Source organism: Silurus meridionalis, chromosome 19 (genome assembly GCF_014805685.1).
Source record: "Silurus meridionalis isolate SWU-2019-XX chromosome 19, ASM1480568v1, whole genome shotgun sequence".
In the NCBI taxonomy this organism is placed as follows: Eukaryota; Metazoa; Chordata; class Actinopteri; order Siluriformes; family Siluridae; genus Silurus; species Silurus meridionalis.
Window position 1 is genome coordinate 4,140,796 of NC_060902.1, and position 27,939 is coordinate 4,168,734.

At 35.8% G+C, this 27,939-nt stretch overlaps 1 protein-coding gene across 1 annotated transcript in view; it reads left to right on the top strand.

Annotated features, from left to right (window-relative positions):
• The window catches only part of LOC124402489 (metabotropic glutamate receptor 7-like), a 180,918-nt gene that overhangs the window by 103,258 nt on the left and 49,721 nt on the right, over nt 1–27,939 (top strand). The window contains 2 exon segments of the mRNA XM_046875560.1: nt 12,502–12,637; nt 12,919–13,073. Of these exon segments, the coding sequence (XP_046731516.1) occupies nt 12,502–12,637; nt 12,919–13,073 (291 nt within the window).

Below are 27,939 nucleotides of genomic sequence, written 5' to 3' on the forward strand. Positions count from 1 at the left end.
TAGCACTGTTAAATTTAGTCTTCGTTCATACAAAACAAAAGTTCATAATAAAGTGAATTACATGGCTGCAGCATTAAGCCCTAAGGTTGCTTAGCAGGATATTATACCTGGTTAAGTAAAATTTAGGGAGGAAGCTTAAATTCTAGACTGTACAGACAATATGGTAGCTAAGGATTAATTTTGTGATCATTCATTTTGAACTGTAAACAGCCTTTTCTGGTAACAACCTTATAACCATCGGACATGTGATATCCACAATTTCTATTTCAAATTATTAAAATTTGACATCAATGTTCTTTTCTTCTTCTTTCTGATGTTCCAGTTAGGGGTCACCACAGCAGATAATCCATCCTCATACTACCCTGTCATCTACATCTGCCTCTTTCAAATTAACCACCTGCATGTCTTCCCTCACCACATCCATAAATCTATTTCTTAGCCTTCCTCTTTTCCTCTTGCCTTACCATTCTTCTTCCAATATACCCCATGTCCAGTGTCAGTGTCTCACAAACATGAGTACACACATTTCTTAGCATATCTTCTCAAGGGACAGTACGATTTTAATACTAATTATAATTTTAATTTTTTTTATAATATATGACGACCGTGTAAGTGAAAAGGTTTTAGACTTACATCGTAAATGTGCTTTTGGACATTTCTGGACAGTGCTTGCATAAAACATACATACTTCTTTAATCCAGCGTTCACTTCAACACTTTCACATTCCTCACTCTTCATATTTAAAATGATTGTCACACAAAACATATCCATCCAGACAAGATTTAAAATTCACTATCATCTGTCACATTTTGCAGTTATTATTCAGGTTGAGTACTGTGTATCTGAGCAGTCTTGGCCACACTGTATTTTAGTATACCTTAACCACTATATGGACAAAAGAATTTGCACTTTTCCAGACATATGTGGTTCTTCTGCAACCTGTTACCACAAACTTGGTGACACACAATTGGTATATGGTATATGGTAGCAATACATGTTCCCTTTATTTTAACGAGGAGACCCAAACTTTTCCCACTATATATATATATATATATATATATATATATATATATATATATATATATATATATATATATATATGAGTGGAAGATCTTGAGTGTCCTGCTTTAGAGCTCTGACCTCAACTTTACTGAACACCATGGAACACCCTACAGCAGTACCTGACTTTACAAACATCCTTGTGGGTGAGTGAGCACAAATCTTCACAAGCAGACTCCAAAAGCTAGTGGAACATCTTCCTAGAAAAGTGCAGGTTATTATAGCAGCAAATTCGAAAAGAATGTGAAACTAAATGAAACTAGAACATAGAAATCGTATAGTCAGTTATTCAAAAACTTATGTCCATATTTTCTTTTGGATTAGCTGATAAATGTACCACAATCTTATTAATAAGACTGACAATCTAACTTTATTTTTAACTACTGTACATCAAATTATGTCTTTTATTAGGTTTTTAGATCTTTTTTCTTTTCTCTACTGATTAGTGGATTGAATTTGCTAAAAGGCAAGATCCTCAATGGCTAAAGTGAACATGCAATGATTATTTTCTCCTCTATGAATGTAGCACTGTGACAAAGCAATTCCACATAATGACTTTTCCATGCTGATATGCTTGCCTACCCTGCCCTTCTCATCAAGTTTAATAAGCAAGTTCTGAGTTACAGCAGTATCCATTAAGATGTCATGTAAAGTGCACTGGAAGTTGACACTGTTGTGTAATCTAATTCTATCAAATACAAGTAACAAAAATGTTGTACTCGACAGTGCAGGGATTAATTGCTAATTGGTTGTCTACTGCTTTTCAGAGGATGTAGGGATTTATTACACAAGTATTTTATAGTGGAATGTTTGCTCAGAAGTGGTCGATTTCCTGTTATAGCAACTCTGACAGTTGTGCTGACTGTAATTCAAAACCTATAAATATTCTTGCTTTTATGTATTACACACAAATGTATAACCATTGAAATGGTTATATATATATATATATATATATATATATATATATATATATATATATATATATATATATATATATATATATTTTTTTTTTTTTTTTTTTTTTTTATGGATGGAGTCTCCAGTTCAGTGGTTTGTAACATTAGCAAAGTCCCCAGGACAGATCAATTGGAGCTTTCTGGTTTTCTCAGTAATATGGCATTCAATTGTTTTTTGCTTCACTTTAAAAAGTTTTTTGGATGTCTCATAGGATTAAATGGATTAAATGCGTGTCATTTTTTATGTTATTTATTTATTACTTAACAAATTGTAATTAATGGAGGTTAATTGCAGTGGTATAAGAAAATACATTCTGCAATGTACTGATGAAGGTATATAATCAAAAAAGTAACTTAAATTAAAAGTATCAAAAATCACTTATAAATTAAATTTTTTTGCTATTTTTAATCAGCTAATATTCGTTTAATATTGAGCTTGTGTTTAATATTTACATTTAAAAAAAATATATTTTTTAAATTATATTTTTAAGTTTGATACAGTCTTCCTCTAAGATACCTCTAAGCATTGAGGGCTGCTTTTCGTATGAACAAACATTTATTGAAAAAAACACATTTCTATTTGTCATTCCTGTCATTGTTTTACACTATTGTAAGTAATTTAAACAGCTGTGAAGAGAGGAATGCCATCATGTAACTCAACCCACTCACACACTTCTGAATAGGCAGAAAAGTAAAAGTTTTGTAGCAATGTCTGCTTTGTATGTAGGGCCATTTTAGCAGTTCCAGTAAGGCCCAGTCTGTTATTTGGGTTCACAATGGTTTGTTCTGGAAATGACCTGTTTTTAGGTGGTGTTTTAAGAATTATCATAATTTTGGTAATGTGCTTGCCTTAATGATCTTAAAAACAAACAAACAAAAAGCTGGGATAGAAAATTAGGAATTTAAATTAAAGAAATGAAATACATAGCCTTCCACCCAAAATCCCAACCCCCCCCTTTTGTCTGAAGTAATATGATGTAACACAAGCAAATTTGAAAACTGAAAAACTTATATATGTATTAAAACGTATGTATAAAATTTTACATATTAGATAGAATAGAAAAATCGAAGCCATAAAAACACAATATTTTTTGTTTTGTATTATTTAGTAGCCTTCTACACCATCTCTTATCATTGTACTGTATCACAACCACTATGACAGCCCATTTGAGTACTTTTGTATAAATCTGTGTTATATGCATGCGTTATTATGTAGTCTTCTAAGCATATGCTTCTACCTCGTACTGCATACTGCTGTGTTTTGCATATTCTTGTGCAAGCTAACGTAATGGCTTTTAATGTGTTTGAATTTAAAGTCCGACATGAGAAACAGTTTATGATCTGCATGCAGAACAGGCCTGCCGTTTTAATTACATCCTTGAAACAGTGACTTAGTTTCAGCGGCCATCGAGCTTGTTCAAGCCTGACAAGTCAAGGCCCATATCTCAGGGCTGACCTTGTACGTTTTGACATGGCATGTGTAATTTTACGATTTAGTGACACAGGAACAGAACGGTATTTCAACCCATTGCACCAGGCCCTGAAATGGCCATAGATTAACCTAAAAATGATTGCCTAGATCAATGTTTTGTCATGGATAATGTAGATAAATTTGGCTTGTTCATCCTTGGGAAGCTGTCAGTGGGCGAAGTGCCGAGTGCAGTAATAACTTGGCTATATATATAATGCCCGTCCGGTTCCTTCTGTATCAGTGACACCCTGAAGTACCTTCCATAAAGGTACTGTATGGAAAATCCAAATAACATATCTGATTTTAAGCAAGCCGATGCCATTAGATATTATGTCATACGTCAAAATGTGTGCCAGACTCTGTCAATGCTTCGAATCCACATTTATAGAAAACACCAAAGGCATCAGGGTAATATCCTTTAAAACATTTTGGTCCCCAAGTATAAATGCAGAATCAGTTGTGGGAGTCATCATCACATTCATTAAATTTATGAAATGTTAGTTTGGTTTTAAAAAATAAATGGTGAATCTGAGAAAGTCAGTAATTTTGATTAATATCAACTTTGTCCAATTACCTGCCAGAAGCACAGCTAAAAACAAATACCCGTAGAGAGGTTAACTTAAATAGGATTTGCAAATCAATATAAAGTTCTTCTAAATCATCATTTGTATCCTATGATAAAACATTCCACTTTGCACTTCCAGGATAACTGTGGCTCCATTTACAGGGCTAAAGGACTGAATCATTTGATCACTAAATGCAAATGAGGTACATTATTCAGCAATAACATACATAACATAACCAATAAGAGGTAAAAAAAAAAAAAAAAAACATTGATTATCTTTGTTACAATTCTCCAAGTATTTGTATCACTCCAAGTAGCTTTCCATCCTACTAACCACCTGCACCTGGCACTCATCAGCCGCCACCCTATATAACCTCCGTTCTCCAAATAGCTCACCGTCCGCTCTACAGTTTAGGCTGGAGAACCACGTCGGACTACCCAAGCCACAGATATCCTATCCCGTATTGGATTACTATTGTTTGCTGGATGTTACAAGTTCTACGAACTTTCTGCTCTTTGTATTCACCAGGTTTAGTCTAACCTGGATTTTCCGTTTGGTTCACCGTTTTCTGCCCTTTGCCTTTTTCATTTCATTAAACCTTCGTTTTGTTGCACGTTTCCGGCACGTTCTTCCGCCTGACAATGTCATGGATGATCAATGTATATTGTAGACTGTGGTTTTTCACGGTCACTCAATCCCTATTGGAGATTTTTGGGAGACTCTGCAGCTCACAGTCATCAGTAGTGGAATTTTAGAGATATAATGTATTGAATCAATACCATAAATGATTTGTGATTAGGTAGGATCATATGAGAAACATTGATTTTTTGGAAAAGATGGAAGTCAAATATCTTGATTCAACCATCAGAATAATGGAATTTCTTTATGTGTTAAAATAGCGCCGCTGAACGTCTCTTATTGGATGGAGATGCATCTGCGTTCTCTTCATTCCCATGTTTTCATTTGAGTGTGACGAGCTCTTTGCAATCCCGAAGCATAAATTACCTCCATAATAACGGGAAGCACTTCAGATTTCAAACATTTATTTCACTGAGTGCCTCTGATCACTCCCAAAGCCCGGCGATGGGAAGTCGATACATCAACAGCCTCTACATGGCCAATTAGGAGGCACTCCATAATTATATATTAAAACCTGCTTGTCTCTTTTCTATATGAGATTTCGAGATCTCATCTGAAAGCGGAAAAGAATGAGTACGCGCTGGCAGATGGGATTCCCATTACTGTGCCATGCTGCCCTCAGATCTGTGGTTATGCGAAATGGCCTGCTTTTATTAAAGGGAAAATGCAAATACAAGCGATTTTATGAGTCAGAATTACAGTATATTCCATTTCCATTCCATCAACTACTCATCTTCTTTGGTAGGATAATCCTGACAATCTGCGAATCGCTTTGCACAGAAGAGATAGCATTTACGGAGCATCCGAGTCTGTCTCATTTAGATAAACAGTCAAATGGTGAGTTATCATTTGCGGTCTTTTATGTGTGCGTCAATCTCTGAAATGCTTGAAGGAAGTACATTAGACCGTACCGTGTTTCCTATCACTTGATGACGGCCAGCAATAAATCAGGAAAAAAAGCAATGACACAAAGCACTTAAGCTAAGTTCTAAGATCTAATGATTATTGTCATAAGTTATTTTGAGTTTCTCGATCCCTCATGCCTTACTATTTTCCAGCAAAACTGTTTTGCTTGTTCTAAGTGCTTTATTGAATTAGGCCCATCTGTTATTTTTCCCAGAAGAGCGCATGGCAGCAACCTTTCGTAGACTAAAGCTGTTTACACATGGCTGACCCTGATATGACAAATACACAAAGGTGTGCAAGTGACAAGCGCTTCAGCTTTACTATTAATCTGGCATTGCTGTTGTGCATTTTTTTCTTTGAACAGCCTGTTTTTTTTCTTTTTTCTACGTTCCATTCAAAACATATTCTTTAACGATGACACCAACAACATTTGTCAGTTTTCGTTTAGAACTGTTGCACTGTTCCATATTTATCTCCTTAAACCGACCAATCATCCAACATGTATACAAATTAATAAACGACATGCATGCGTATTCACGCCTTTTGGACCTTTCTGTATTTTTTTTGTGGCAGAGCAACTTAAATAGACATCATTTGGACTACGGACTATGTCATGAATACACAAAATAGTCCATATACAGTACATTGCATCTCTGACTAATGCCATTCTAAACTGGTCACGTTTGGTGGACAAGTTGCTCTAAATATATTTGTTCCAATTTCCAAAATTTGATTTAATTGCAATTTGTGGGTTTAATACTACAAGATTTTTTCAAATTTTCAACCACCGAACACTGAATGACACTTGTCCTGTTTTTTTTTTTTTTTTTTTTTGTCACTCATTGATTTTTCTGAAGCTTTGTTTATTGCTTAGATTTGTAACCAGGTCTGAATTCTAATGGTAGCTGGTGCACAAAAGCAAATTTATTTGGTTTCTAAGCAACAGTGGTAAATGCTGATGCAATCATATCTTTTTCTTGAAAATATCACGAGCTGTTTTGTGCCGACTCATTGAATAAAATCCTAAATAAACCCATTTTAACTCCAAATATAGAAAATTTGTATAGGCTGAATAAATTTTGCCAGCCACCACCAGTACTTCATTTTGCTATTGTAGCACTGACATCGTGAAAAGGACCCAAGTCATAATTCTCCTTCTAGGATTAAAGCTCAGGATCATTGTGGTCATCTCAGACATTGTTAGACTGGGGATTTAGATCCAGGACAAGTCATTGCACTTGCTATGAATAGCCAGAACCCTTAGGTGACACCCTACATTAAGGAGATAAATAGGGGGTAATGGCCCTGTAAAATATCGGACGGCTGTTTCCAAAGCTTTTAACTTTGTCAGGTCATGTTTTTATGTAGTGGAAAATGATAGCCGTGAAAGTGTCTAAAGACTGGATATGGCTTTCATTCTCGTATCAAAGGAGCTTCAGATTAATTCCGCGCATGTGCTTGTATTACAAATTATGTTTCGGTTTTGAATACGAAGCCCTGCTGACTCAATTGTTATGAAGATTGCAATGCACGATGGTTCATCAGGAAAAAAAAAAACTTCCATGAAATATAAGATCATATAAAAGTATGTATGGGTTTTAGTACTGAGGATACACATGGGTAGGTTCCGTAAAGCTACATTATATACATAAATACATTACATACATTCATGACATCGGACATAAACCTGTTTGAAAGATTTTCAGTGATTCTTCGGCTGACAGATGACAAACACACACAGGGTGACAAATCCTTTGAGATAAGCGGCCTAAAAATACATACAAAACAAGATTTGGATCTTGTTACGGGGAACCATACAGACTTTAACAGTAAGACTGTGGTAAAAAAAAAAAAAAAAAAAAAAAAAAAAAAACACAACAAAAAAAAGTTTGAGAGTAAGACAGAAAAACTAGAACATAAATACTGGTGCTAACAAGACATAATGAGGCACAGTGTTGTGCTAGTTACTAAAAAATAGTAACTAGTTACAGTTACTCGTTACTTCATTCAAAAAGTAACTTAGTTACTTTGTTGATTACTTACACCAAAAAGTAATGCGTTACTGTTAAAAGTTACTTTTTAGTTACTTTTTTTAAGAATCTTCTTTAATGTTCCCATTAATGCCCTTTTATGCGTTATGGTCTATACAAACACAAAACTGACTTAAACACAAAGTTTTTTTAAACACTATATCATTCAATTCAGAGCAGCACAAATTAAATATATCACAAGGATTTCTGAAATAAATAAGAAAACAAGCTGAATAATATATTCACAATCAAAAACTAAAGTGGCTTCTGCATCATAAAAGCTGTTGTGTTGAGCTCTTAAAAATGTTCCTTTCACAGCTGAAGTATGAAAACTATCAACAATGTAGAACAGAACACCGGGTTAGCTTCTAGCTTCTAGCTCCTCAGGCATGGAGGTCCTGGAGGAGCTTCGACAGATTGGAGTTGCTGTTTATCGCAGTAGATACGACATTCGAACCAAAAAGAAACAGCTTACAAAAGTGTTACAGTATTAGTTACTGTAAAAAGTAATGCGTTACCTGTAACGCGTTACCTGTAACGCGTTACTAGTAACGCTTTACTGCCCAACACTGATGAGGCAGAAGTGAAAGTAATTAAGGAACATGTGACCAGATCATGTGATGAGCAGGAAATGATGGGTAGTGTAGTTCCCCTATCAGAAATGTATTAAAGAAATGTAAGCATCATAATGCTTACAATGTTGTCGTGTGCTAGTGTGTAGTGGTGGACTGTAAAGAATTTTAATGTACTTTGTCAGGTTATTTACATCTTGGCAAACTTTTACTTCACTGCAGTTCAGAAAAAGAAAAATCATGCTGTTCCTTGTTACTTTGAAGAAAACATTATAAATTGCATTAAAATAGTGAACATGTCACAGCACAACAAGCATAAACCCATGGTTCTTGTTAGAAAATGTGTTAGATTTACATTAGAGTTAGGGTTCCCTCACTGCAGGTTTGTAACTACAGAAAACTCTCATTGAAAATGTTTGATGTGCAGGAGAAAGCAGCGCTAAACTGCATTAATTATTCAAGTATAGTTCTTATAGCTTAGTACATTTTCTATTAATACTTAAGTACATTCAGAAGCAAGAACTTACCCTTAAGTAGAAATGTAACCGAAGACATTTCCTTTAACTGAAGTAATATTTAAGCAGAGGATTTGTACTTTTTCTTAAGTATAAAAGTTGTTTACTTCAACCCCCACTGCTAACTTAAAGTAAAAAAAAACTTTTTTATAAATTGTATCACTCTGGTCAATTTAGATCCCCCCTCAGGAACTCGAGCTGCGTTAGAAGCGCGTTGGGATGCCTCTGCGTTGTCCACGCTCTTGTAGCGAATTTAGCTCGCAGAAAGGGAAATAATTGTGAGTAATTATAACAGGTTATAATTAACCATAAATATGTTAATTAGGTTTTAGAATTACCGGTAATGGAATTAATGTTACAATTATTTGGTCTGTTTGTCCACCAAACCTAGTACCTAGTAGCCCTTGTCGAACACCCTCGATCTCAGGCAGGGGGCACAATAATACACCCCCGCCCAGAGCTGTGGAGGCTATGGCTGTGGCCCCTAAACGGGCATTTTTCCTAGCTGCCGTTCTCTCCACTGAGGTGGTAGAGACCAGTCTTCAGTCCAGAGCTTCCTCCACAAGGATGTCATTTGCCTCAAGGTCACTGAGCAAAAAGGCGTTGGTGATACGATTTCTTCACGGCACCCGGAGACTGAGAGAATCTTGAGAGTAACCAGACCCAAAAGGGAACCTATCATCATTTGGGCGACACCAAGAGTGCAATTATAAATCATTAAAACATTACAAACACCGGAGAGTGAGAAATATCATTGTCACCAGAGTGTATGATTATGAGTAATGTCCTTTCAACAGTCTAATACAGTCAGCTGAAGTCAGTCAGTTGAAGGTGCTCCAGAGTAACTCATAAATTAGCCGAACATCTGAAATCATTATAAAAGTAAAACACCAACTCCTCCATGCCAGAGCCTTTACATGGTCAATGATAGAGATACAAAAAAATTTAAAATGTTTTTTTGGAGTTGTGAGTAAGTGGTATGTTATATTTAAAGCGGCATCCAACTGGCTGGTACAATAATCTGGTATATAATGAAATAAAGTTGTTTATATGTCATTTAAAAAGAGTCTCCAACTGTTAGATTAGGTATAAAGTTCTACCTGCTTTTTTCCTCACAGATTTTGTGTTTTGAACAGTTTCTCAATAATTTAAAAAAGTTGTAAGGAAAACTCAAGCTCTTGGTTTTTATCTTTGATATGATACATCATGATCCAGTAGTACACTGAGGTACAAAGTCACTTGTTATAGCATCAAAGATTCAGCTGCCTCAGCCTTTATGTCAGCATCAAAAAAAAAAAAAAAAGGAAAGCTGACTTGTTGGTGCTTGTGTCTATCCATAAGCCCCATTAAGTTTGACGTTACCCAATGTGTGTAGTTCATAGGAACATATAACTTATTAGAACTTTTTAAACTGTCTCTAAGCATAAAATATGCATGAAAAAATAGCCGGTTTAGCCTATTTTCTGCACACCTGTGTGGATAATGACACTTGATTTGCTTTGATGACTCACCTTTTCATATGTTGTCAAGGCGCAATGCTTTGTGAGTGGGAGTCATGGAAAGAATTCAGAACCATTGCAGGATTAATTATAATTGCTATCTGCAGGGCCTGTCGATGGCAATTTAGTCAAGCACAGTTCTGTCTGACATGCTTCAGGACGGATATAATTGGCCGGTTAACATTAGTTGACAGACCAATTTAATCATAGTGGCATTTGAAGGAATTGGACTTCTCACTTTTCTTGTCTTTATTCAGAGCAGTAAAACTAATATGATGTCATTCAGTGACCCCAAGCCCTGCCATGTTTTTTTAGACATGATTGGTACCACATTTTTTTTTTTGTATGTCTGAATCTTTAGAACTTGCTGCTTAGATTGTATTTCTATCACTTCCTGCACTTACATCTACTAGTCTAACAATACACTATCAGATCTCTGCTTCCACTTCTCTGCCTCCTTTCCAGTAATACCTCAAGCATTCTGTAGAGCAGCTATTAAATTATATCTGTTAGTCGTGCATCAGTCTTCTAGTGCATCCCCAGTCTGACTTCTCATCCATTTCCGCTTCAACAGCTTTGTTGTATGAGAATTACAAAAGTATGGACTGACCCCAACCAACAAGTATTTCCTTTCCTCTATATAGTGACTGGAAAAAAATTACATTCCTTCGGGCATATCTGGAATAATGGGAATGTGAACATGTAAAGTGAAGACTTTAACTGTGAAGAATGTGTGGGAGTCCTGCCAAACTCTTCCAAACAGCCAAGAAGCTGCATGAGCCAGGCCAAACTTTTATAGCTTGATTTATTTTATGCATTTTTTTGCTTTATTGCATTTTCAATTTTCTGAGTCCATGCGTGTAACAAAAAGTGCTACTGCTGCGACAGGAGCTAAAATCTTCATGTGCCAAATAGTAGTGCTTGGAGTCATATAAAACAGCTGGACAATTCTAAATCAATGACAATTAAAATGCAGGCATAATTAAGCAAAGTAGTAGTTACCATTGATAGTCCAACTCAAAGGTTGAGCATCAAACACTGGCCTGGTTTGTTATCTCTTTATAGATATAGACTTGATGTGACTGTGGCTTCCATCGATTTTCTGTAAGCCAAAGGACCAAACACAACAAAGTCAACAAAATTACCAAAACCTCCTTTGCTTCTAGACGTTATTGGTAAAAAAGGAGTGTACAAAACTTACCTCAATTTATTGTTTACCCTCAATTTCAGCTACCCTAACATCAACCTTGGCTACTAGTTTTGCAATATTAAAAAAAAGAACTAATATATGACCATATACAAAAATAGAATGCAATGAGTAAAAACACATTTTATTAACAATAAACCATAAAAAAAATTATTAAATGTTTAAACTGAGGAAATACCATTCAAATGTATAAATAAAGGTAGTTTTAAATTTGATAGCTGTAACACATCTTGTAGTTACAGAAGTCAGGACAGGGCCATTTTTACCGCTGTGAAGCATCCCCTCCTCTTGTAATACCAGTCTGTATTAATAATTAACAATCTTGTAATAACAGTCTTTTTAAACAACCAGTTGCTGGAATTTTAATAGAGGAATGCTGTCCCAGTTATGTCTGATACAGGATTCTAGCTGCCTAACAATCCTGGGTCTTTTTTGTCATATTTTTCATTTCATGATGCATCGAATGATTTCAATTGGTACATGGCTGGTAAAAATGCTTATAATAGGCTGAATTGTTTATTTCCTCTTTAGTCCAGGGGACAGAGTGTCCCTGGTTTCCAAAAAGAATTTAAACTTTTGATTCTGACTATGGAACAGTATTCTATTTTGTTTTAGTGCTTTGGCCAACATGAGATGGTGGTATTTCATTTTATACATATGGCTTTCTCTTTGCATGATAAAGCTTTAACCTGTATTTGTGGATGACATAATGAACTGTGTTCACAGTCAATGATTTCTGGAGGTGTTGCTCTGATTTAATACAGTGCCACCTGAGGGCCAGAAGATCATGAGCATCCAATATTGATTTTTGCCACTGTACCTTGTACACAGAGATTTTTCAGATTCTTTAAAACTTTTGTTATTCTGGATGATATTCAAAGTCTTTACAATTTGATGTTCAGGAACACAATTTCAAAATTAAAATTGTTAACAATTTTGTGTGTGTATATATATATATATATATATATATATATATATATATATATATATATATATTATAGATTTTAAACCTTGACAATTTACACAATTAAAATCCCAGAACTTAACTGCCATCACTGAATTCTTATTTTTTTCTGTCCAGGTGGAATATGCATTGCTCAGTCCCTGAAGATTCCACACGACCGCAAGCAAGCTGATTTCGACAAGATTATCCGGCTGCTTCTTGACACCCGTCAAGCACGAGCAGTGATTATGTTTGCTTATGATGAAGACATTCGGTAAGCCTTTCGTTTACCGGCAACCTTACTGCAGTCTCATTACAGAGAAAGGAAATAATCTGACTGATTTTATATTCTCTGACCAAATTCTCAGTCTTGTAAACAGATAATCAAAACCAATTGTCAAACTAATTTGCAAACTACAAAAGTTTTGAGTTGCATTATGAATTGTGCATGTCAATCAATATCTTGACTGAAATGTATGTCATGCCATCAGACGCCCCAAATATTAACAGTGTGGCTTTTTCACATTTCTTCTGACTGTGTGCATATTTTTGCAGGGAGATTCTTAATGCCAGTAAAAGAGCAGACCAAGTGGGGCATTTCTTATGGATTGGATCTGACAGCTGGGGGGCGAAGAACAGCCCAATTCATGGCCTCGAGGATGCAGCAATGGGAGCCATCACCATTTTACCGAAACGAGCCACTGTAACTGGTATGATTATTCTGTAATGTTTTTCTTCCATGGATGCTTTCAAATCCCATAAGAACTATGAAATTTGATACATTTCTTCTGCTAAGAAATTTTAAACCCAAGAACTGAACTGTGAAGAAAAAGCTGTGTTTATGAAAAACATGACACTTTCGGAAATTAAGCTTGCAGTGCAGAGATATTTGAGTCAAAGTTGAATAAGATAGTTTTGGTCTCTTTTAACTGTCCATGCAGATCTTCTGAACATCTTGATCAGTGTTTACGCATACAACCTGCATAGTAAATGTTCAGTTCCTCAACACAGAATAAAAAAATATGAATTTGCGATTCAAACTCAAAGTTTGTAGAAGATATCTGGGTTTTAACATAGCTGGTTTATAATAATCCTAAAAGTAGTCCATCTAGAATCTGCATGACAGTTATTTGCCAATGAGAAATACTTGGATTTCTATTTAGAACTGGTAGATTAAATAAAAGAAAAGCACCCATTTTGTAGCATGTTTATATTATAAGCTATGTAGTCAGGAACTGTTTATTGGCAGAGACAAACACAGGAAAAAAAAAAAAAAAAAATATAATATATATATATATATATATATATATAAAATATATAAAATAAAAGATTAATATATAAAATATATTAATTAAAACACACATTTATTCACAACATCCTTTCTTTACTCAGATGTAAAAAAAAAAAACTCGACTGAAAGATAATTTTGACTCAACAAACATTTGTTGTACTGACACGCCAAGTCTCAAATCAAACATTGAAATCTGCCATAATGCACACATTTGTTAATTAAATCTATCCTTGTGGAAACATAACAAAGGCTTTACGTAATTTAACTGGGTCAGAAACTCTTGTGGGATGTTCCCGGTCTGCAGTGGTCTTTATCTATTAAAAGTGGTCCAAGGAAGTAACAGTGAAAGTTGGCCCCTGTGTCCGATCCAACACACGAGCTTCTGTATCTCAGATAATGGAAGAAGTTAATGCTGTTAATGATTGACGAGTCAGGACTGTTTAGGTCTAGGAATGGCATATTATTTTTGGGCGTTTACAAAACAGAGCATTTCAGAGCTAAACTGGACAGTGACAATCCATGGTGCAGCATAGTATCCAAAGGGGAACTGCAGCATGTTCAAAACCTGCAAGACTGGTATGCTTAACTCTCTAAAGCATGCCAAGATTAGGGCTTCAACTTTAACATAACATCTCTGGCCCAAAAAAACCCTTTAACCTGACATTCCAACAAGACCATGAATGACAGGGTGATAAAAAAAACTGCAGGAGCAGATACTGATTAACAGTTAATGGAAATAATGCCAGAGGGTAGAATACGTTGCATCTAAGATATTTGAGGGTTGTGTGAAAAGAGAAAGGCCACCTGCATTCATATCTGCTGTACTAATGTCAATTATAAATATATATATAAAGATAGATAGATAGATAGATAGATAGATAGATAGATAGATAGATAGATAGATAGATAGATAGATAGATAGATAGATAGATAGATAGATAGATACCTAAATTGCTATTATTTGCTTTAAGTCTAAAGGACTTGAGCAGGTATTGCTATCCTACAACCTACCCAAGGATAAAAAGGACCTCTTGCTGTGACTGACCGTTTTTCAAGTACTGCTTCATGTCATGTGATATCATGGCACTTTTTGTAGTGATAACATCTCTCTGCTTGTGACTTGTGCTGATAAGTGCCCTAACGTGGATCTTTTTTTCGGCCATGCCTTTTTCAAAACTGACTTTAAGGCTGGATCTTGGTCAGTGAAATAGATGTTTGAGAACAAACAATAAAATTTTTTACACAGGATTTGGTCAAAAAGTCAATCTAAAAATGGGTCACCTGGAGCCACACTGTGACATTATGGCATGATATGTTTTCTTTTGGGTGTTAGCATGACCAGGTGGAAATTTGAAATAAAATAAGATATTTTCTGTAATGAGTGATGCACTTATGTTTTGAATGATTTTAATATCAATGGTTTAAAAATACAGATTCATTTATTATTTTGGGTGGACTGCATAGCAGTGAAGTGGTTTAGAATACCTGTCCCCATTGGGTGGACATTGCAGCACAGTGAAGATATTTCTCTGCATATCCCAGTTTTGTAAATTTGTGGTCATTGAGCAGGGTCAGCCATGATACTGCAACTCTAAAGCAAAGAGGGTTAGGATCCTTGCTCAAATGCTCAAGAGTGAAAGCTTGACAATACTGGGACATGAACCCCCAACCTTCTGATCAGTAACCCAGAGCCTTAACCACTAATCTAACATTAACATTTAGCTATTACACGTTAAGGAGTTGGGATAAAGAATGTGCTTTTTCTCTATATGTTCAGGTGGGTTTACTCTGGGTCCTCAAGTTTTCTCAAATGGCACAAAATCATGTCGGAAGTGGACTGACTGAAATATTGCCCCTGTTTTTGTGAATGACCATATGACTGCATGCTCATGGTGATCTTTGATGGAGTTCCATTCATGGAATATTCCAGGCTTACACCTATGTTCCTGAAATAAGCTTTGGATTCACAATAAGCTAGGACAAAGCAGATGAAGGTGTACTGAGATTTATTATAATGAATGTGTACAGTGGCATCCTCTCTCAAATCCAGATTACTAGAACCTGTGACCTTTCAAGCCACTGCCTATTAGTTAAGCTTATCTACTTACTTCTTCCACTGTCTAACAATTTTCTGCACCTGGAAGTCTTCGTCCTACCAGCAAGATGCATGCTATCCTTTGATCTGATGCTAAAGAGAATATACAACAGCTTGTGCATAGTCTCATTCCACCAGAGTGAACAAAGAAAGTGGAAAAATGACGTCATTTCATTGAACGTGTCTGCATTTTCCTTTCACAGGCTCTGTTTGTGATGCACAGCTAATGGTTTTGTCTTACTTTTTTTGCCTAAAAGCAGACAAGATTTCCTTTCTTACTAACATCGTCACATTGTAAAACATTAACAGAACGTCGTTATTGTAACATTGAACATATTGTTCAAATGGCTCAAGCGCAGAACTCTAAACTAAATTTTTCAACACTCCCAGCTGCTTTTTTTTTAGCAACTTCTTTGATGCCTTCTCCATTACAGAGCTAAGAGGCATGGTGTTAAGTGAGATGGTGTAGCACTACAATGGCTGTTCATTCCCCAGTTAACTAACTCATGCTGAAGTCTGTCTGGCAGCCTGTCAGAACGCATAGCTTTCTCAGGAAAAGCCAAGCGAGCCGAGCTGACAAACAGTCAGCGAATCGGGAAAGGATTCTGAGCACTGAGTAATTACAATGCTCATCTCTGCTACACCCCATGTTACATCACTGAGGCAATCTCATAGAACTACCCTAGTAAGTTCTAACCTTATAGTCAGACAATAGTTTTGGTATAAACATTCTTGGTAAACCAATCAAGACTTGTATTCATTTTTTTATTTTCTCTGGTGTTCTCAATTTCTTTTTTCTTCCACTATTTGGTGGTGTCCTTGTTTCTATATTAGAAAACACTTTCAAAATACACCATTCCTTATTAAATTAACCGTACAAATACTTTGCTTAAAAATTACTCCAGTAAATGTAAAAGTAACCCTAGTAAAACTTTTCTATTTCTACTTGAAAAAAGTACGAAAAATACTTGGTTTTGAATGTCCTTAAGATCAGTAGAAGTGCTGATCTATAAGAAACTATATTTGTACAATTGATGCAATTTAATGTTCCACTCTCCTGCACATAATACCTTTAAAAAAAAGGGTTTCTATTATTGCAGACTTACAGTGTCTTCCCTTACTCTTGACTCTCATTTAACACCAATTCAATTCAATTCAATCTTATTTGTATTGTGTTCTTACAATAGACATTGTCTTAAAGCAGCTTTACAGAAATAATTAGGTTGTGAAAATAAACTTTAGCATCATGAATTAGTTCCTAAGTTTATCCCTATGATCAAGCAATAGTGGCAAGGAAATACTTCCTGACATTGTATAAGGAAAAACCCTTGAGAAGAACCAGACTCAAAAGTAAATCAATCCTCATTTGGGTGACACCTAATGTCCATTCATTATAGTTCCATTATTGTTTAGGTTTTCAACTGTTCACAGATAGACACTTGAATGCAAAACTGTTCATGGGAATTGTAGCCTAAAGCCACTGTCGCAGACTGTCTATAATAATTACAGTCCAAATTCATCTTCTTGACTTTAGCCCTCCACAGCAACCTAATAGAACTTTGGGCTGGTCATGTAAATCCATCATAATGTTTCCTGTTGAAAAGAAGTCCATCCAGAAATAATGCAACAGGTAAAACAGGGTGGTTCATAAATACGAGGGGAACAGGATCACTGGTTTCTCAGGACCATGTAATTGAATTTCTTTCTTCTTCTTCTTTCGGCTGCTCCCATTACGGATCATCTGTCTCCATACTCCCCTGTCCTCTACATCTGCCTCTTTCAAACCAACTACCTCATGTCCTCCCTCTCCACATCCATAAACCTCTTCCTTGGCCTTCCTCTTTTCCTCCTTCCTGGTCCAAACCATCTCAATCTCACCTCTCTCACCTTGTTTCCAGAAGGTCTTACATGTGCTGTCCCTCTAATAAACAATTTTTTTAATACTGTCCATCCTCATCACTGCTAATAAAAATCTCAACATCTCCAGCTCTGCTACCTCCAGCTCCACCTCCTGTCTTTTACTCAATGCCACTATCTCTAAACCATACAACATCGCAGGTCTCACCACAGTCTTATAAAATTTTCCTTTCACTCTTGCAGATACCCTTCTATCACAAATCACTCCTACCACTCTTCTTCACTCACTCCACCCTGCCTGCACTCTTTTCTTCACTTCTCTAACACACTCCATTACTTTGCACTGTTGACCCCAGGTACTTAAACTCATCCAGCTTTGCCACCTCTTCTCTCTGCAACCGCTCCACTCCACTGGCCTCCATTTCTCATTCATACACATGTAGTCTGTCCTACTCCTACTGACATACATTCTTTCCAGCATGTACCTCCACCTCTCAAGGCCCCTCTTAACCTGCTCCCTACTCTCACCACAAATAACAACACCATCCGCAAACATCATGGTCCACGGAGACTCCTGTCTGACCTCGTCCATCAACCTGTCTATCACCACTGCAAAGGGGAAAGGGCTCAGAGCCGATATTTGATGCAGTCCATCCTCCACCTTAAACCAGTCTGTTGTTCCTACTTCACACTTCACTGCTGTCACACTATTCTCATACATGTCCTGCATCACCATCACATAATTCTCTTACACACCTGACTTACTAATACAATACCACAATTCCTCTCTCGGCACCCTGTCGTACGCTTTCTCTAAATCCACAAACACACAATGCAACTCCTTCATTATACTTCTCCATCAACATTCTCATAGCAAATATTGCATCTGTAGTGCTTTTTCTCAGTATGAAACCATGAAAAGCATGAAAAACTACTCTTTTCCATAACTGTATGGTGTGACTGATCAACTTTATTTCTCTGTAGTTTCTGCACATCTCCCTTGTTCTTAAAAATCGGTACCAGCAAACTCCTTCTCTATTCCTCAAGCATCCTCTCACCATCCAGAATCTTGTTAAACAATCTTGTTAAAAACTCCACTGCCATCTCTCCTAAACATCTCCATGCTTTTACTGGTATGTCATCTGGGTCAAACGATTTACCACTCCTCATCCTCTTAATAGCTGCTCTCACTTTTCCTTACTAACTCTATCCACTACCTGCTTCACCATCTTAACATCATCCAACCTTCTCGCTCTCGCTCTCGCTCTCTCTCTCTCTCTCTCTCTCTCTCTCTCTCTCTCTCTCATTTCTATTTTCTTCTTTCGTCATGTATTTGAATCTATGTTTTCGCTTTAAAATATCAAGGAATGATGATTTTTTTTTCTGAAATGTAGCAGAGTTGAAATAAAATGAAAATGCTGTGCAGCTGAAAAATGTAGTAAAGCACAGTAATTAAATAAAAAAATACTTACTGTGAAACACTAAATACTATAAACTCTATTACAATAGGCAATAATTTAATTTTTTTCCCCAATGACTTAATTTGTTCTCTCAAACCACCTGAGAATATGTAACTTATGTAAATTAAAGGTCACTGTGTCATTATAGTGCCTATGGTGCCTTTAATTAGACAATAGATCAATATCTTAACTAGTGACTGTCAACGGAACTGCTGAAATGGTTGAGCTGTATTTAGGCTGTATGAGTATGCTCTATTTGTCGGTAAAGAATAAGCTGGAGGCAAATCATTGATTTGTTTTTGGAAAAAAAAGAATAAATCCCAAAAATACCCCTTACACAGCATTGTTTGTCTGTATAACTGTATCAAAGAAAACTGAATCAAATTTCATGCCAATTCCTAATCTGCTTCTGGCCAGCCTTAAGAAAAATGATGCTTACAATTTGAAATCCTTTACTCAGGAAAATGACTGAGTAAATGGTTAGACTCCACTTACACTCCGGTCCTGTGGGCTTGAACGTTTGACTCAGTTTAGCCAGAGAAGGCACAGGTGAAGCTACATAGCTTTTAGGAAAACATAATCGTTTCATTCTCGTACAAGGCCGGGGAACCAATGTGAAACCCATAAGGCCAAGCTCCATTTCACTCACCTCAGAAAGAAATGGATTCAACTACAAACCCACTGGTTAATGACCATTTATTGGCACCACTGTGGTTTTGACTTATGTGTCTTATATGTTTATAATTGCTTTATATTGAGCACAATATGGTTTTCAGCCTTATAATGTAGCCTTTTAGTCATCTGCTTTAATCTGGACATTAAAGTAGCAGCAGGGACTCGGTATTCCTCCGTGACCTCCAGCTGGGTCTGTTTGTTTTAGTGCGCATTATGTGTTGTTGTAGATGGCTTTTTGACAGCGAGAGCTCTGGAATTGTTGTCGCACAATTTGTACTTATGAACAACAAATAATAGGAACATGTACATGTACATGCGTACACTTTTAACTGCAACAAACAAAACAGTTTGTCCCCTCACATTATTTTTCAACCAAATTCAACATCCTAATAATGAGAAGTCCAGTGTACAATAACAATAAAAGTGTACATATACTAACAATCCAGAAGAGATGTCAAAATTGGAACTCAGTTTACCAGAATACAGTGCAGATAAATTACATATTCTGATGAGATTGTGCTAGCAAGGAATTAGCTGGACAGACTGAAGGTCTGCTGCATTCATTCTTTTAGACAGAGATGAGATGAAAGCTTAATCGTTGTGGTACCACTGTCAGAACGCAGGCAAATTGCATTAATGGATAAAAAGGTTAGAAGTTTCCCTTTTCCCTGCCACTGCTCACCAACTTCATCAAAGCTTCACAACTTTCACATATCTTAATATAGCTTGTTTTGTGCACAGGGGTATCGCATTTAATTATAAAATGTAATGCCTTTAACTTTGGTGTAAGAGTTTGAGAACAAACCACTTGTGGTCGAAAAAAAAAGACAGATGTCCCAGTACTTTCACAAGGATATAGGTTTTTTTTTTTTCTTTTTGCAAGTGATATTAAATAATAATAATAATGAATTCATTGCTGCTTTAATAATTAATCTCATATAACATTTTGCTTTGTGTTAAATGTCCTAGGTGCTATTCATTTTCTTCCATATTTTCTCACTTAGTGCCTTAAGCTCACCTCTAGCTACCTAACTTTTATAATTAATTGCTTAATTATACATCTATGATCCAGGTCAGCAAAATTTTGCTAGAACAACTTATTTAAAATGATATTGGAGTTCCGACTCTGGGTGAAACTTTTGGGAAGTACATAGTATTTGAATTTGAAGGTTGAGAGAAATGTATTTAATGGCAGCAATAAATCCAGGTCTAGTTTTGAGGTGTTCTCCAAAGAAGTGTCTTATTTGTTTTTATGGAATCGCTTGGTGAAACTGCACAAGCAGCTCTCCCGCAGTTATTAATCATCGTGTGTTTCCTAATCAGCGCTGCTCTGATGACTGCTTCAGCACGATCAATCACAAGGTGTGATGTTCCTGTTTCCATCTGTTATGAGATTTGCTCGGCAAGAGTCAGCCGCAAGTGCGTCGAAGAAGACGGAGATCCAGAGTGATGTCTTTGCACATGACTGCTGGTCATTTTCATGGCTTGTTTGCTTTGCTTTGCATTTTTCCCTGAAGCCCTGAGTCTCATTTCACCTAGTGCAGGCTGTCACGTTGCTATTCTTTAAAAATCCTGTGCATCATTGCAGGCTTAGTCATATTATTCAAAGTGTCATCGAGTTCAGACTCTGTCACATATGGTTTTATATGTGAACTGGTATACTAGCTGATTCAATTTGCTGGATTTTGTTATATAAACTGCCACTGTGGTTTGACTAAACACAATGTACAGCTTTGAATTGTAGCTGGTAGGGGTAGAATAAGCATTATAGCCTTTCAAACAGCATAATTCATGTGAAATACAATAAAAAAAAAAAAAAACAGTTTCCCACTCTTAACAAGAGTGTTACTGAGAGAAAGAGACAGAAAGTTTACTGCACTGCTTCTCCTACCATTTAATGATATCTTTCATGTAATGCTTTTTGGGGGAAAAACCACATCTCAGGTTGGTTGGGATTTAAAATGACTTTAATTTATGGTGAAATACAGTTCAAACTAAGTATTACAAGTCTTACACAAGAACCCCCATTCTAATATGATACCATCCATGTGCACATTCTGAGGATTTTTCTTTTTTCTGTTTTAAAACCAACTTAATAGCCGTATATCCTCCCACTGTAGCCAGATTTACCTCTGAACCTCAAACCAATGGGATGCCATTGATAAACATTCAGATAATGAGACCTCGGGAATGACATGGAGAAATATGTATAGCCTATGAACTTGTGTGTGTCCAGTGCCATTATTGATTGACTGGCATTAGGAATAAAGACTTCTGGTGATTTAAGGGTAGTGTTCACTTCACCCCTAAACAAGGTTCTGGGTTGCTGGTTCTGGTCATCTTATTCTATGTTGCACAGCTTATCATACTCTTCATGTACACTGTACACTCAAAATTGCACTATAATAAGTGTTGCATATGTTGCACAAACAGTATATAATAGCCTTCTTTTTGCACTTTCCATATCATTTTGCACATGTATTTAACCTTTTTAGAAAGGTTCCCTGGTGGTCTAGTAGTTAGGATGCGGCGCACTCACCGCTGCGGCCCGGGTTTGATCCCCGGTCCAGGAACCGACCCCAGCCATTAGGGTTGCACAAGCCTTAGTGCCGGTCCCAAGCCCGGATAAATAGGGAGGGTTGCGTTAGGAAGGACATCCAGCGTAAAAACATGTGCCAAATCAAAAATGCAGATGGTCCGCTGCGGCGACCCCTAACGGGAGAAGCCAAAAGAAAGTAGTGTTTAACCTTTTCAGAAACAATGTATACAATATCTCCTTTATTGTATATAATCACCTCTCCGTGTACTGTTTATTTATATTCACATTGTTCCTTTCATATTGCTCATTCATCTGTCATTATTTATATTTATCATATATAATAACCATCTTAACCTGTACATATGAAAATATTTTACATTGCTACCAAGGCACTTTTGGTTAGATGCTAAATGCATTTTAATCCCTTGTACAGTAACTTGTGCAATGAGTTTTAAAGTAAAAAATTCTAAGTAAATCAGCTGTCAGAGTCACTGTTTTAACACCAATTTTGTAAACAAATAAATGCCTTAACCATTTAGGAAAAAATATTTGAGCTAATGGGCTGCGATTCCTGTCAGTTATCCCCTAATAGACTTTTTTCCTGCTTTAGCATTGTCAGGATGATTCAAAGCAACTTCCAAATTATAGTTTTTCTCCCCGACGCAGTAATGATTTACTAAACTAAACACTTTAGCTTTAAATTGCATACATTACTAACCTAATGTGCTTGTTAGTGGCCTTGGGAGGAAAAAAAGGTCTAAAACTGTATTAAATCTAATTAAAGAATACCTGGAGACAGCCTGGGTATAGGAAGTGTGTTATTATATGGTATATCAATGATATTTAACCTATAAATTAACTGACTTACACTGCTCTTGTGGTTTTATTTTTCATGAAAAGTGCTTTCCTAGGCCTCATAAGTACAGTAAATCTGAAATGATGACTTGAATTAATGGAGTAAACTGGCTTGTCAAGAGAAGGCAATGTCATTGAGGTATTTACAGAATGGTAAGCGTTGATATTGAAGTTTCTGGAGTATAAAGCCACATCAGTGTGACAGCAGCTCGGTTTATGAAGGATTTTACTGATCCAGATGGATGTAAATGGAAGTCAAACTTTTAGGAAACTCTAATTCCAATGTGCTTTTATTTTCCACACCTCCATTCCATTTATAGAAGATTTTAGGATACAGAGGAGCCACTTCACTCAATGGCCATATTATAAGGTGAGGGAAAAAATAACATCAACCACCTCTAAAAGCCATGAAAATGCATTAAGATGCTAAATTATAAATGTGGGAGTATGCAATGATGGATCTTTTCCAAGTGACAGTACTCTCACTTTTTCCCCCTAATCAGCCCTATGTAGCTAAACCCTGCTCCCGTGTGCATTTCCACTGATATTAAATGGGGTCAGAATCCTATTTTAGGTACAATGTTAATATTTATAAGTAAGTGACATTGCTGAGTGGCAAGGACAATTTTTGGCTGCCATAAAAGACCAAATACAGAGTTGGCTGTTAATTGCTGGGCTTCACAAATGGTTGAACAGTTGCAGCAGAGCCTGTAAACATGACAGAAAAGCGGGTTTTTTCAAAAAAAAAAAAAATGGTGACTTTGAACATCGTCACTTTTAACTAGTTGTGTAAATATCATAAAACACGCTGATATGAGTACTGCTAATGCTATGCAATGTAGTAATGAATATTACTGCTACATCACTGCTAATGTAATGTAGTAAGGAAACAATCCCTAGCTAACTAGCTAACTCATTCAGATGCTGTTGATATTTTCTTGCTAGCATCAGTGGTAAGGTAGCTAGCAAGTTTTTGTAAGATAACTGTAACAGATGGACGTTCAAATGTACACATTTTGATTTTAATTAATGTACAGCTGATATATATTTTAAAATAATTAAGTAAAAATCAATTTGATTTAAATATTGTAAAAAAAGATATACTGTTACAGTAAACCATATACTAAAGTACTGTAAGAATGTCTTCCCCTGATATTTCCACCCCTGCTTAGAAGTAAGGATAGAGCTTCCATATGTGTCTATCCGAGCTGTAAGCTAAACGTTTAATCCTATAATTACGGTGCATGAATGAATCTAATGAGTCCACAGGATTGAAACCTTGCTTCTGCCTGTTAATAGACAGATGCTAAGAAAAGCATTTCTTTTAAACCCAGCAAATTTCATCAAGCTGTCTTTCACTTGACAAAGATGCCAGAGTTAAACTTTCACACAGATTATCATCACTCTAACCAGAAGTAGGTGTAACTAGAGTTAGACATCTCTTGGTTAAATGAATCCGCAAGATTATGGCTTATTAGTCAATGGCCAAAATGGTGTCTAAAGGTCAAAGTAATATTAATACACTTATATTCACAGTTCTGTACTTACATGAGAAGAATGATAATTACTTTTTTTTTTTTTTTATCTAAGGAGTTGTAGCGTCTGCATAGGATCATTTGTTAATTAGTTGGATCGCATGTCCCAAACACTTCTTTTAACCCTTAACATCAGAGTCTAAACCCAGCCCCGTTTCAACAGCATTTCTTGATATAGTCACAAAATATAATCTATTGATTCGTGTTCATAGACACGGATTTCACTCTTTTGTGTCACTGAGGACGACTTTCTATGTAGTGTATTTCAATAGGTATTTTTTGGTGCCTCCGCCAAAGTTTTCTTTTTGCCACTTGATACCAAAGGTGGCACGTTTCTTGTTTGATTTTTTTACCTTCAAGCACTATTCGGAATCAGAATCAGGTATATTGGCCAAGTGTGTTGACACACACAAGGTATTTGGTTCCAGCTGTTAGTGACTCTCAAAGTACAGACATAAATAAAACTATAGAACACATTAAGTAAAAGTATACATTCAGCTTATTACTCAACATTTAAGCAGGAGATTTAATCCTTGTTTTCATTGAGTTATATTGAGTAAGCTAATCGTTATTATAAACCATTGTCAGCAGTCCCTTCCAGTCAAAATACAGTAAATATATTCTTGGTTAATTAAGAAGACTGCGTTAATTAGAGACACACACATTTATTATAGTATAACACTTACCCTAACACTTACTAACTGTTTATTTTCTGCCTTATTCTCTGATAAAAATGGGGAAAAAAGATTACCTTTGGCATTTTTGTCCGCATTACCAATGATCCTGATGCTGATTGACACTTCCTGATGTCCAAGAACACAAATCAATAGATTAAAGTTTGTGACTATATTACGAAACGCCATGAGACTGTTTTGCTGAACCTCAAAATCTTGCAAAAAGCAATGCAATAATTTCAATCCAAACACAATTAGAAAAAATCTTAAAATTTTAAACATCACTGCCTGTCTTTCTGCAATATTGCTCATTATTTTGGGAAGGTTATTATTAGTAATTATTATTATATTATTATTATTATTATTAAAACAACAAAAACAAATGTTTTTTAAATACTTGATATACTGCCCTTGTGTCATATTCATTTGCCCACATCAGCATTCTCAAAATGACTTGCAGGTCTGGTAGATCAAATTGCAGATTTAAATCTATCTGGTAGCCCTGACCTGTATGTGTTAGGCCCTATTACATATTCATTAAAGCAAACAGGTAAAATGGACAAGACAGTCTATTTCAATCATGTGAAAGAATCAAATGGCTAAAAATTGTAAATTAGCTTGCAGGATTATTTTGGATTTCTTTCTTTTTTTTTTTTTTTTTTATTAGATTGTTTGCTTATTTCTAATGAACATCAGAAGCATAACCAAAGTCCATGATCTTTCTGTTTCTTTCTTTCTTTCTTTCTTTCTTTCTTTCTTTCTTTCTTTCTTTCTTTCTTTCTTTCTTTCTTTCTTTCTTTCCACAGATAATTTTAAAGCTGTACCTGGCTATTAAACTTTTAAGAACCCCTGGCATGCATAAACGTACAAAAATAAATTATTTCACAAGTATGCATATTCTTCCAAGATACATCACTTCTGCTCCATTTTTCCTAAAATACATCAATTACATTCATCTGCTTTTTGATACTTGACCATAGAATAAACACAATGAGGGGAAAATGAGAAAATGTCATTTTAATGAGTCAAAAGTGGACTGCCCTGGTAATACCTAACTAAACATTTCCATTTACAGTGCATCTTAATGACTGGGTTGTTTTTGTAAGTGAATATTTGCCCTGCGTGGGTGAAGCCTAGGCATCTCAGTGATACAGGTCGCACTGTTGCTAGGGAAAGCATGTTTGATGTCCTCAGCAGAAGCTGCTAGGGGCACGTTGTGTGGGTGTGCAGATACGTCAAGCGCTGGTATTGTGCAGCTTCGAGTCTGAAGCGCAGGGTCAGGCTCACACTCTTTTCCTCACTAAAGCTGGAAACAAGCCCTGGGCACTGCTGTTGCAGCAGTGTTGCTGATAATCCAAACCAGCTTTGAATTCCCCCACATTTATTTTCCAAAACTGAAGCAACCTGGGCTCAAGGTTGCTGCCTTTGCAATATCTGTGCTACATGCAAAAAAAAAAAAAAAAAAAATGTGGTACAGGTCTGATAGACAAATAAAGTGATGCAACCGATGAGAGACGAGATTCAGCTCCTTGATGATGTAATAATACTGCAGCACTATCTGTCACGCAAGTGCGGTCACAGAGTTAGAAGCCTTAAACTTTTGCTAATGGGTTTAATTGTCATGCAAATGAGTAAGCAATCGTATAAATTTAAAAGCATGCAAAGCACTGTAAGCAATCAGGAGAATGTTTTAGCAAACCTGAGCAGAAGCATAATGAGGATTAGCAATCTGCTTGTCATGGCAGATTTATATATATATATATATATATATATATATATATATATATATATATATATATATATATATATATATATATATATATATATTTTTTTTTTTTTATGTGGAAGTTTTATACTGCATGAGAGGTTGTGGAAAGTTCACACATGGAATCAGAACAGTCAGAATATAATATAGAATTTACAGTGGGAGCGATTATGGTAAATAAATTGGTACCATTTCTTAAAGCAATGAATTTACAGTAAGAATGTGGCATGGTTAATATTACCGGTCAACATTTCAGTATTATTGAAAATGAAGGAAAAGAACAAATCTCCTTTTCTTTTTACTTCTTTTTTTTCCCTTTTTTTTCTATTTAGTTTTTTTTTTTTTATTTGTGGAAAACTTGTAGTCCAAATATTAAATAGGAGTCAATGAGGGTGAGGGCACTAAAGCTTGTATAATCGATGACTCATGGAAGATAATTCCAAAAGTGCTGGTCAAGTCAACCTTTATGTAAACTACAACCAATTTCAAGTGTTTAAGAACAAAAAAACACTGTTATGCAACAATTGCCCTTTTCTATTAATCAATAAACTTATTTGACATATAATAAAAATGTATTTAAGGAATACAAAGTATATAAAAGGTGTTCTTTAAAGGAGCTGCTCTCACATGAAAAGGAAGACTGTTTCAATGTTTAGGGTCTCCAACAGAAAAAGTCAAATTGCTTGGAGTTTTATGGCAGCATATACTATTGTTAAAGTATTATTTAGGATGTATAGTTATTGGTAATATGTAGTTATCATTATAGCTTTATAAATACTTTCACTTAATTATGTCAATTATGGACCTATGTTGCAGTGACTTGCGTACCC